Genomic DNA, 13,001 nt, shown 5'->3' on the forward strand with positions numbered 1-13,001 from the left:
GCCCATCTAGGTTTTCTCCTATGTTATCTTCTAGGAGTTTTATAGTCCACTTTGAGTTAATTTTTGCAAAGGGTGGTGTAAGGTCTATGTCTAGATTCTTTGTTTTTTTATGTTGACGTCCAATGGTTCCAGCACCATTTGTTGAAAATAATATCTTTGCTCCATTGCAATGCCTTTGTTCTTTTGTCAAAGATCAGTTGACTATATTTATAAGGGTCTGTTTCTGGGCTCTCTATTCTCTTCCATTGATCTATTTGTCTATTCTGTTGCCAGTACCATACTGTCTTGATTACTGTAGCTTAATAGTAAGTCTTGAAGTCTGGTAATATTAGTTCTCCAACTTTGTTCTCCTCGAATATTGCATTCACCATTCTGTATCTTTTGCCTTTCCATACAAACTTTAGAATCAGTTTGTTGACATTCACAAAGTAACTTTTTGGGATTTTGACTGAAATAGCATTGTCTCTATAGATTGAATTGGGAAGAATTAACATCTTGACAGTATTGAGTCTTCTTATCCACAGACATGGACTATCTCTATTTATTTCTTCTTTGGTTTTGTGCATTATAGTTTTGTAATTTTCTGCATATAGATTGCGTACATATTTTGTTAGACTTATACCTAAGTATTTCACTTTTTTGGCGCTTATATAAATGTGTTTTAAATTTTAAATTCCATGTGTTTATTGTTGATATATAGGAAAGCAATTGACTTTCACATATTAACTTTGTATCCTGCATCTTTTTATAATTGCTTATTAGTTCCAGGAGTTTTTTGGTTGATTTTCTTTCAGATGTTCTACACAAATCATGTTACCTGTGAACAAGGACAGTTTTATTTCTTCCTTCCCAATTTGTACACATGTTATTTCTTTTTCTTGTCTTATTGCTTTAGTTAGAACTTCCAGTATGATGTTGAAAAGGAGTGGTGAGAAGGGTCATCCTTGCCTTATACCTAATTTTGGTGGGAAAGTTTTCAGTTTCTCCCTGTTTGGTATTATGCTAGCTGTAGGCCTTATTTAGATAATCTTTATCAAGCTGAGGAAGTTTCCCTCTATTCCTAGTTTATTGAGAGTTTTTTATCATGAATAGGTGCTCAATTTTGTCAACTGCTTTTTATGCATCTATTGATATAATCATGTGATTTTTCTTTTTTAACCTATTGATGTAATGGATTATGCTGATTGATTTTTGAATGTTGAACCAGCCTTGTATACCTTGGATAAATTTCACTTGGTCATGGTGTATAATTCTTTTTAATACATTGTTCGATTTATTTTGCTACTATTTTGTTAAGGACTTTTACATCTATGTTCATGAGAGATATTGCTCTGTAGTTTTCTTTTCTTGAAATGCCTTTGTCTGTCTTACCAAAAAGTAAAAGGGTAATACTGGCTTTGTAGAATAAGTCAGGAAGTATTCCCTCTGCTTCTATACTCTGAAAGAGATTGTAGAGAATTGGTATAATTTCTTCCTTAAATGTTTGGTAGAATTCACCGGTGAACTCATCTGAACCTGATGCTTTTTGCTTTGGAATGTGATTAATTACTGATTTAATTTCTTAACAAACATAGGCCTATTCAGAGTGTCTATGTCTTCTTGGGTGAGTTTTGGTAAATTGTGTCTTTCAAGGAATTGGTCCATTTTGTCTATGTTATCAAATTTGTGGGCCTAAAGTTGTTCATAGCATTTCTTTATTGTTCTTTTAATGCCCATAGACTCTGTAGTGATACCTTTTTTTTCATTTCTGAAATTAGTAATTTGTGTCTTCTCTCTTTTTTTTAAATCTTAATTAGTCTGGCTAGTGGCTTACTGATTTTAGAACTAGATTTGTTTTATTGATTTTTCTCTATTGATTTCCCATTTTCAATTTCATTGATTTCTGCATAATTCTTATCATTTCTTTTCTTCTGCTTATTTTGTGTTTATTTACACTTCTTTTTCTATTTTCCTAAGGTAGATGATCTACCATTTTTAAGTTGTTCTTCTGCTATGCCTGACCTAATGTCCTGGTTTCCTTTCTGTTATGGGTTGAATTGTGTCTCCCTAAAATTCATATGGTGAAGTCCACACCACAGTACCTCAGGATGCGACCTTAATTGGATCATTGCAGAGGTAATCAAGTTAAAATGAGGTCATTACTGTGGGTTCTAATTCAGTATGACAGATGTCCTAATAAAAAGGGGAAATTTGGAGACAGATGTCCACAGGAAGAATGCCATGTAAACCTGAAGATGACCATCTACATGCTAAAGAGAAAGGCCTGGAACAGATCCTTTCCTCACATCCCTGAGAAAGCCACCTTGATTTAAGACTTTTGGCCTCTGTGAAACAAGGTATTTCTGTTGTTAAAGCCACCCAGTTTGTGGCATTTTGTTATGGCAGCCTCAGGAAACTAATATACCTTTCTACCAGCAGAGGTGCTATTGTCTGTCATCATTATTACCCCACAGACCCCTTACCCCAGTCTACATTTGTCATAGTTGTCTAGCAACTCACCCCCCTCCTTACCTGGTTAAATCTAATTCTTTGTATACTCCAGGCCTGAACTTACTCAGCAAAACACCATGGGAGCCAAATACATCCATGCCTACTGGTCTCACTTGTAATCCAGGTTAGCTAACCTCAAGTGGGCTCTTGGTGATGCCCAGCTGCCATACTACATTTCCCTAGTGTCCATTCACTCTCCCACCATCCAGAATGACCACTACAGACCTGTTCTCTTTTCAGTCTTCCAATACCTCCTTCTCAACCACATGCTCTTATGATGACCTTGCTGACTATTAGAAGAGAATTTCTGTATGCTCCCCACCACATGCACCCACCCACCTATATCTGTATCAAGATACTCTGCTTTCTCTCTTGTTATTATGGATGAATCATCTTTGTTCTGTCTTCAGCCTGCTCCTCCCTTTGTGCACCATATTCTGTCCCTCCTTGCCTATTTAAGAACATTGTTTCAGTGATTATTCCTGCATCTTTCTCATCAGTCTGGTTATGGGCTGAGTTGTGTACTCCCCAAATACATATGTGAACCCCCAGTATCTCAGAGTGTGACTGGAGATAAGGTCACTAAGCACGTAATTAAGTTAAAATGAGGTCATTATGGTGTACCCTAATCCAGTGTGATTGTGGTGTCCTTTTAAGAAGAGGAGATGAAGACACAGACATACACAGACAGATGAAAGACAATGTGAAGACACAGGAGAAAATGGCCATCTTCAAACCAAGTAGAAAGGCCTCAGAGTAAACAAACCCTACTGACCCCTCAGAAACCTAGCCTCTAGGACTGTAAGAAAATAAATTTCTGTTGTTTAAACCTCTTAGTCTGTGGTACTTTGTTATGGCAGCCTTAGAAAAAGAATACAAGCTTACAAACATGCTATAATTTCTCTCACCTTAAATAACCCAACCTTTTCTTGATTCCCCATCTCCTTTCAGCTGCTTCCTCAGTTCCTTTACAGAAAAATTTTGATCTTTCTGTATTGACTCTCCACTTCTCTCAGTTTCTTTTCTACCCCATTTTCTGATCTCTAAACACTGGAGTGTCCCAGGGCTTAGTCCTTGAACCTCTTTGATTTTCTCTCCATACTTATTCCTTATGTGAATTAGTAATAGTCTCATGGTTCTTAAACACCATCCATAAGTTAGCACCAGCTCAATTCATCTCTCCAAATATATTCAGAACTGACTACTATCACTCTGGTCCAGTCTTCCCTCTCCTCTCACCAGATTTATGGTAATTGCTGCCTAACTTTCCTGCTTCTGCTTTGTCTTTGCCATGGCCTACCCCCTCATTTCAACCTCAATATAGCAAAAAGGTTGATTCCTTAAAAATATGTTAAATCATAAAACTGTTTGTCTTAGATCTCTCCAATGGTTTCCTTTATTACTCAGAATAAAAATCAGCCTTTTAGGCTCTAGAATCTTCTCCCTCACTCCCTGAATCCATTACCTCCCTGAGCTCATCACTTTCCTTACTTCATCCTCCCTCACTCAGCTCCAGCCATGCTGTTTTCCTTACAGCTTCTTAAAGATGCTAGGAACTCTCCTACTTTGGGGTTTTTACACCTGCTAACCTCTCTGTTTGGAATGCTCTTCCCATGAGAGATAGCCCTTATATTGCACTCACAGTGGGCCAAGTCTATTCCAGTAGACTTGCAGATATGAAAATGCTTTGCAGATAGGAACACATTTCATCCACATGTCCTTCTTTCAGATCTCTGATCAATCTTCTCCTTGCCAGAAAGGTCCTCTCTGACTCCTTATACAAAAAAGCAACCCCCTCCCCATTTGCCTCCTGCATCTCCCTATTCTCTTTACTGTATTTCCACCCTTAGCTCTTATCGTTATCAGTCATGAGGTATATTTATTTGTTTGTTTTCTTATATGTTTTTCTTCATTGCAATATCTATAAACTTTATGAGGCCAGGAACTTTATTAGTTTACTGCTTGTTGAATCACTGACTGATTGACTAACTGAATTTTATGCTTGATGTTACCTACAAATCAACCTGCAATCTATAGCCCATTAACAAGGTCTCCTGGGTCTCTTCTGTGGCCCAAACATTGCATGTGCCTGCCAGGTCCTGTGGGTATAAAGAAGGGCTGGGAGGAGGTTTTGAAAAATATTTGTCACCCTTCTCAAAAAGAACTTTTTTGTTAGGCTGCTAGAAGTGTTCTAATACACATGACACAGCACAATACTTTTGCTGGGTGTGGTTAGGGATGGATCCTAGAGAGCTCACACAGTCAGGCTCAGCTTTTGTAAGAAATAGCATTTTGATTCTGGTCTTGAAGGATTTGGTAGAATCTCAACGTGAGCAGTGACATAGACGTGGGAAAAAGGCAAAAGTTTCAAGATGATACCTATTAAATATTTGGGTGTAGTCACATATACATTTAACAGCTATTTGGTCCTAACCCAAAGATAAAGAATACACACATATACATATTTACAAAATAACATATTAGTTTATTCAATGTTTTGTAACTTTTAAACACTAACAATAGATTAACGCCACCTTTTTGAAACAAATCACATCCAGTCTTATTGAATTTGTTTCCTCAGCTGTAAAATAAGCATAATAATACCCGCTTCATCAGGTTAGTATAACTTCATGGGTTCAAATTCTGGCTCTGCTACTTTTAGCTATGTGACCTTGGACAAGAAACTTAGTGTCTCTGTGCCTCAGTTTCCTCATATGTGACATGGGGCTAATAATAATAGGTATCTCATAGAGTTGTTTTAAGAATTCAGTGAATGAATAAATGTGAAGTGCTAGAGCAGAGGCTGAAACAAAGTCAAGCTCTGTAAATGCTGACTATCATTATTATTATTAGGTGAGGATTAGCTATGATAACCCTGTGAAAATGATTTGTCACATTGCATAAGTGTAGGAGGAGCTTCAAGTGTGTATGTGTGGGTATGTGCATTTTTAGTCCTTGCCACAGCATTGAAGAGTGGATAAAGTTGTGGGATCCGTAGCTATGTTGTTCAGAATCAAATTCTGGATCCACATGTACCAGCTGTGTTTATTGGCATATTACTCAACCTCTCTTTTCCTAAATATCCTCACTCATCTTAAAAGTGAGAAGAATAATAATGATAATAGTAATAATACTTCCTTTATTGTATAGTTTTGTGGCATAAATGCAATACTACACACAAAGTGCTTTTCCATTGACTCGGCATAGTGAACACTTAATGAATGTTAGCTATTGTTATTAGCTCTTATTTGTGATGGATCCAACGTCACTGAGACCTTAATGTACCAACACTATTAATTCTCCAAGTTTTACAGCACAGTCTGACCTTGTGTGTCCATTTTGGCTAGTAAAGCTGATGGTGAGAGGCTGAATAATAAGTCGCATCCTTGGATTTAACTTATCCTGCCTTATAACATGCAAACACTTAATACTAATCTGGATTTTTCCCACCCTGGCTAATCATTACTTCTCAAAAATGCTGGCAAAATCTGAAAATAATCTTCAGATCTGTCATTAATTTAAGAAGTAATGCTTTCCATTGTGGCTAGCTTTCTCAAGTCACTCTCCCATTGAATTACATTCATTACTGTGGTGGGTATTCATTTTTGTTAAATTAATCTTTTAAGAGTGAGTAATGACCATAAGAGTTGGAATATTTTTCTTCTCTGAGTGGGAGATGCAGTTCAGAAATTCAACATGACCTGACCAGAATAGCAGAGATCTGTGGAACTGCTCACAGGGCATGATGAAGGCTGTCACCGCTGTTATCTTTAAAGCAATCATTGTGTTACTTGATGTGACATCCTGACATATCACTGGTTACATAGAATCTCCAGATGCTTCACTGAAACTGATGATAACATTTGCCTGCTAACTGGGTCTTATTTGGTCTTTACTCTGAGATTGGCTAAAGGCTAAAATGTAGTGTGTGTGCGTGTGCATGTGCATGTATGGGTGTGTGTGTGTGTGTGTTTAACTGAGGACAAACTCACTCACTCCAAAAATGTCATTTACAGTTGCCACACAAAAAACTTTGTTTCCAGAACCATACAATAATACCTAAACTGATCTGTTTTCCTTAGAGATGCATCTCTAACAGATGTGCTTACTTTTTATATGCAGGATATTTGATTGAAATATTAATTTGTGTTTTATTTCTGTTACTTTAGGGTTTTGCTTTTGCCCCCTTAATGTAGCTAGGCATTTATGTTCCCTTAGCTCAGGGACCTTTGGGGTTACAGATAAAAAGGAGCAATCACCAGACATCCACAAGGCAATTGCCTGTCCTACCTTTGGCTCCTGAAAGCCTGAATTCATTGAGAGGAATGATGTTGGTCCTCACTGAGGGAGAGGATGGAGAAGAGTATTTGGAAATGTGGAAGCCATCACAGGGAAACCAGAAGGAAGTGAGAGTACCTGAGACAAGAGGGGATAGTTGAGCTGAGGGTGTCTGTGTTTGGTACTGTACAGCGACCCCTCCATGGATGATTGGGAGGCCAGTAAAGAGTCCACTGTGTGCTCTTCAGCCTTGAAAACAGCGGTGAAGCTCTCTGAGGACCAGTGCCCATTGAGAGGGCGTCTCTGCATTTCCTGGGAACCAAGAGGCATTGACTAGGAGAAAGGACAACAGGAATGAAGACAGTGCCAAAACTGACACCTCACTCTTTTTTCTGGGAATGGGAGAACCCCAGATTGGAGCAGGACCGCTTTGAGGGTGGGGAGGGATTCTCAGTACTGACCAGATTTTGCCACTGACTTCATTGAGTGTGAGGTCACAGCAGATTTAATGATTTAGAGAAATAAATGAATCTGAGATTTCCTGTATCCAAGTGTTGTGAAAGAAAATCCACACCTCCCGAATTTATAAGCCTATAAAAGGAAGGTGGAACGGTGATTGTGACCCTGCAGGTCCCATGACACGTTGTGGTGTGGGTCAGGAGAGGTGCTCATCGTGGAGCCTGTCCTGGTACATAGAGAGCAAGTCTGGTGCCCTCGGAGAGGGTGGATCTAGCCATTTTTGTGTGACACTGTGCAGAAGAAATTCTCTTACATGACCTCAGACCAGGTGAGCTCATACCGGTCATGAGTTCTCTCTGCTAACAAACTGGAAGGTGCATGGAGAAAGAGGCATGGTTTAAAGTGACCGCAAGGGCAAGGGCAGTGTTCCTTAGGTGAATCTTGAAGTGTTTGCTTTAAGAAAACTATTTCTCACTCCAAACTCAAGAAACACCATCCTTCTTTTGTCTCTGTAGTTCACCAGAAAAAGGTGGAACTTGAGTAGAAAATGCAACATTAATTGGACAATACTGAATACCACTTAAAGAAAAAGAGATTAAGTGAAAGTAATGGACTCTTCCAACCATATCAGAATCCATTTAAACCACGAGTGAACTCTCGTCTAAAACATTTACTGCCAGGGTTCCCCGCTTTTTGTAAAAATGATCATAGGCCCTTTTGGCGGTCTAGTGAAGCCTGTGGATTCTTTCTCAGAATGACGTTTTAAAATACATAAATTCAAAAAGAAACAAATTGTATTGAAACAGAATTATCAAAGTGTTAAGAAAAACAATATTGGGCTATGTTTACATTTTTACTTCTTAAGACATCAGATATTAATATGCAGTAATGGGTCTAACAATCACCATAATTTTGAAGTAGTGATAAGCAAAAAGTAAATTTTGAGAGATATGAAAATATCTGTGCTTTTTTTTTTTTTTTTTTTTGATGACCAAGCCAATGGAACTCTACTAATGAAAGGAAATACTGAATTTTTGTTAGGAATTAATGAAAATAAAGATTAATTTTTCCCCATTCAAATTCATAGGTCTCCCAAATTCTATCAGATTAAAAAGCTTTTGGTAGCATTTTGATGGAAGCATAAATCTTTTATGATGTGCGTGGGGTGTGTGGGTGTGTGGGTGTGGGTGTGGGTGGGCGTGGGTGTGTGGTATGGATGATTTGTTCCAATTTAGACAAAATTTAAGTTTTCTTCTATGGCTGGACTGTTTATTTGTCACCTCCTATGAGCTGTTTTTGGGGATTCTTAGAAGATTTTTGTGTTGTTTCCAAATAAAGCTATCAAATACCTCTATGAGAAAAGATTTTCGAAACATGTTATGTCACAGAAAGGAGCTTCTCTGAGTCTAGAGAAGCTTCAGGCTTTTTCCTGGAGCCACTGGATTTGGTGACAAGCTCAGCCACTCCAGAGTCAGAATAAATGGAAGCATTGATCCAGAACAAAAGCGAAAAGAAATTTTAAAAGGCCTCTGTCTGCGAGAAGGAAAGGGGGTGAAGGGTCAGGCTGCCAAAAGAGAAAAGACCTAAGCCTTCTGATGTATTCACTTTTGGAGAGGACTGGATCGCTTCTGAGGGGATGGCGGTTTCTTAGTCAGAGCAAGCAGCAGTGTTGGCAAGCTAAAATATTGCTTTCATAAGATTTGTCTCTCAAAAGGAGAATTAAATGTCTCTTAATGTTCTCTTTGAAGTTCCTCTGAGTAGTGGCCCTGCTTATTATTTTGCATGAAGACCAAGCACCATGTACTTTGCTTTTTCTCCATGACAGGAATAGAATTCCACTCAACATGTAGAATGATATCACAGACTATTTTCTAGGCTTTCCAGTTGGGCTCCCTCAGCACAAGCACTCTGCTTAGACACCTGTCTGAAGTGTGTTTCCTTATACTGTCGGTCTCTCTCCCTTCCACATCCACCCACCACTTACACAAAAACACACAAACCTGGCTTTTTGTATGGTGCACATATGGTCTATTATTTTTGTCTATTACACTTGAATTTCATACTTTTAGGTTAGGGGAAATAGTTTTGGAAGAAGCAAATTTCAGGTATTTTGAAATTATCAGTGCTGTTTTACAAAGCAAAGCAAAAGCATGATTCCAAGGTGACCAATATGGCTAAAGCATAAAATGACAATAAATGTGCAGTAGACACAAGCATGATAATTCCACAGTATGTAGTATTAGGGAAAAGAAGCTTTTAAATGTCTGAATATTACATGTTGGTACCAGACACAGAAGTAAAATAAAGGGTTTACGTTTAGCTTAGATTCTTAGTAGCACCTCTGTTCCCAAATACTCTGGACTGTTCCCTACTGCAACATTTAAATTGTTGATTCCAAGCAGTCTGATTTCAAACATAAACAACATCATTCAATGTATCCAACAAACTTGTGGCCAGAAGAACCTCCCTGCAATAAAGACCTTGGAAGTGAGTATACAGGCAGGGAACCTCATCTTAGAGACGCTTAGCAATGTGTTCAGGGTCACAGAAAGGTTGTTGAAGGTTCTCCCCTGAGAAGATATGTGATATCAAGTCCCAGGTTTACAATTCTCTCCTCTTCTCTAGAAAATTCTTTTCAGATGAAATGTCAGCTTTAAAAGTCTATTATGGACTGGTCTCTCATGACATTTTATTTTACAGAGAATAAATTGCTGGCCAGCAAAGCTAACTTCATTCATTTGATCTTCAAGTTCTGCATTCCAGATATTTAAGTCCTTGTATTTCGTCAAGTCTGGAAATTCCAGTTTTCTCCTACTAATTGGGATTGTGAGAAATGGAAGCCTCCTTCTTCTTTAATTTACCTTTATTCCTTTTGAATATCTGGATACTTTATTTGATTTTTTAATGATTGCTTGCTTTAACCACAGGGTCAAATTCTTGTATTAGTCATTCATTTGGAGACAGTCTAGTGGGAATCTGAACCCAAATCGTCAAGGGGGCTGCTTTTCTCTCCCATATGGGAAAGTGGAGATTAAACTAGCTCGTGTTTCCTTCCTAAATAGACTCCATACAACTTTGAATCAGGGTATACAAATATCCTCACCTCAATCAGTTAAAGGTTTGATTCTGCTGGAAAATGAGATAATAGTAAACTAGAACAAGAGTTTCCTTTATTGGGCTTATAGTACAAAGGGCAACAGGAGGAAAAGAGAATTTTCTGATTCACAAAAAGGCACCCACTTTTTATAGACTTACACATAGCATTTTTCCAGACATGATCTCAACAATATTCATTCTTTGGGGGCAAAATAAGTTGAATACTGAGGATTACTCATCCTACTTTTGGGATAGGAAAGCTAGGGCTAAAGTAGAGACAGCAGAAGTGCTCAGCAGTGCTCAAAATGGGACACTGATTCCCCATCCTGGGCTTGAAGCCATACACAAGCCTACGTGTCCTTGTCTTTTGAAGTAAAAGGCTGACTCAAGAATTAATGATTAGGAAATGTGAAGAGATAGAAACAAAGAATAGCTGTTGGGCTGGGGAACTGGTAATAATTTAGATTGTAAATCTGCCACATAGCAGAATCACTGAACTCATAGTTCCCTGAAAGATATAGATAAAGGCTTAACACACATTCCTAAGTTGTTTTTATAGGAAGCAGACTCCCACCAGATGAAAACTGCTGACTGCAAACACATAGAACCTAGACTGGTTGAAACCAGAAAGCTGATGATGCTTGAAAATTCACCTTGATGCCAACCAATCCGAGAATTGTGCATGAGCTGATCATGCACACTGCAGCCCCCTCCCTCACACTGACTTTAAAACCCCTTCCCTGAAAGTCATTGGGGAGTTTGGGTCTTTTGATCATGAGCTGCCCATTCTCCTTGTTTGGTGCCCTGCAATAAATGCTGTACTTTCCTTCACCACAACCTGGTGTCAGTAGATTGGCTTTACTGCACATGTGGGAGTGGACCCAAGTTTGGATTGGTAATAGGCTCATACAGTGAGATGCCACACATCTGTTACACTGTAAGATGTCCTTTTACTTGATAAAAAAAAAAAAAGCAGAACACAATCTTCTACATTTGGGTGATTGTGTGACCACTTCTGAGCAATGTGGGCTCAGAGTCCCTTGGCGTGATGGCCAATTTATTTTTTATTAAGCCACTTAGTGGCGGTCTTGGAAAAAACGTAATTCTGAGTGTGTTATGGTGGTTATTTCAGACAGTTAAGCACCAGGAAGAAAGACTAATGCTGCTGCTGCAGGGTGAAACTGGTTGTGGTCCACTTAACTACTCCATATGTGCTGATGCAGCCTGCTGAACCCGGATACACCTCTGGGAGACGTCAGTGCTTTTCTCCTTGTATGTTAAATGATGCACCTCTTTTCCCATTTATTGTGCATAACGTTTCTCACTTTCTGACCTAAGTTACATTTTTACCCAAGTTACATTTTTGGGGGCAGTGAAGTTGGAGAGTCACAGGTGGGGCTTCTTCAGGCTGTATATTATTGTCTTTCAAAACAAATAAGATTTTATTATTATTATTATCACAAAAGTGACACCTAATTATTGTAGAGGATTTAGGGTATTCAGAGTTAACATTTTAGAACATATATACATATATCTCTTTATATTCTATATTTTCAAATAAATTTGTATCATACTGTGTATACTATTTCGAACACTTTTCCATAGGACTGTGAAAAATGTGAACATTCTCCCACTATCTTTAAATAGTCCTCTACAAAATGATTTTTAAAGACTGCATAGTATTTTATTGTCTGTAATTTACATAATTTAAAGAATACTTACTTTTTGAACATTTGTGTAAATTCTAATTTTCAGCTATCATAAACAGTGCTCCTATGAACACATCTGTAGAGAAATCTTTGAGTGCATCCATACTGATTTCTTTAGAATAAGTTCCTAGAAGTAAAAATATTGAACAAGAGAACATGAACAGGACTAAGGCTTTTCATATGTATTGTCAAATTGCCTTCCAGAAAAAACTGTACCCAGTTACATTCCACCAGCCACACGCTCCTGGCCTTTCTTTTATGTTACCTCCGACTGGTTTACTGCTTCTCCATTTTGACTTGATGCATCTTCACAAAATTGCAAACCCAGGTTTTCCAATGAAGTGATATCTTTTCCTCTATTTTTCATGCTTTTCCCTGAATGCAGATATGTCCTCAGAATCCTTCTTGGCACAGAATTTTAGGCATAAGAAGTTAAATGATTACAAGTGTCCCACATGAGGAAACCTAATTGCCATCACGGCCTTATGGCTGAAATAAGACAGCAGATGGTTAGAGACCAGACAGTCAGTGGTATCACATGTCACTCTCCACTATGTAGACTTGGCAGTACAGAGGGCAGGACAGGACTGGAGCAGGAGACCAGCATTAGTGGTTTTGTGCCTACCAAGAAATCAGGCCTACTAATAAGGAGAAGGTCTCAGAGCACTGATTATGGTCTCCCTTTCAGATCCAAGGTTTGGCTACAGCATGAGGGCCTGTGGGAGGAAGAGGAAAAGCTACACAGATTCCTCAAGAATTAGGTAGCTGAAGAGGGCTCCATTAAGGAAGCTTCCCACTCTGTTAGCTAATAGAACATTATACTGTTCTAAGACGGCAGTGATTTTTAAAATCCAGGTTAAGCTGCTGTATCTTTTCCCATGTCTGAATTTACTGTTACAACTTGTCCAGAGGTATCATTTAGTAGCTGCTGGGGAGGCCGCTAGCTGTTTGTGGTTGTGAGTGATCAGC

At 38.5% G+C, this 13,001-nt stretch overlaps 1 protein-coding gene across 1 annotated transcript in view; it reads right to left on the bottom strand.

Moving 5' to 3' along the window:
- LOC137763445 (UTP--glucose-1-phosphate uridylyltransferase-like) overlaps positions 1-13,001 on the bottom strand; it is a 99,579-nt gene that overhangs the window by 11,468 nt on the left and 75,110 nt on the right. Inside the window, exon 7 of the mRNA XM_068541961.1 lies at positions 6,907-7,101. Within this exon, the coding sequence (XP_068398062.1) occupies positions 6,907-7,101 (195 nt within the window). The remainder of the gene's footprint in view (positions 1-6,906; positions 7,102-13,001) is intronic.

Source organism: Eschrichtius robustus, chromosome 4 (genome assembly GCF_028021215.1).
Source record: "Eschrichtius robustus isolate mEscRob2 chromosome 4, mEscRob2.pri, whole genome shotgun sequence".
Classification (NCBI taxonomy): Eukaryota; Metazoa; Chordata; class Mammalia; order Artiodactyla; family Eschrichtiidae; genus Eschrichtius; species Eschrichtius robustus.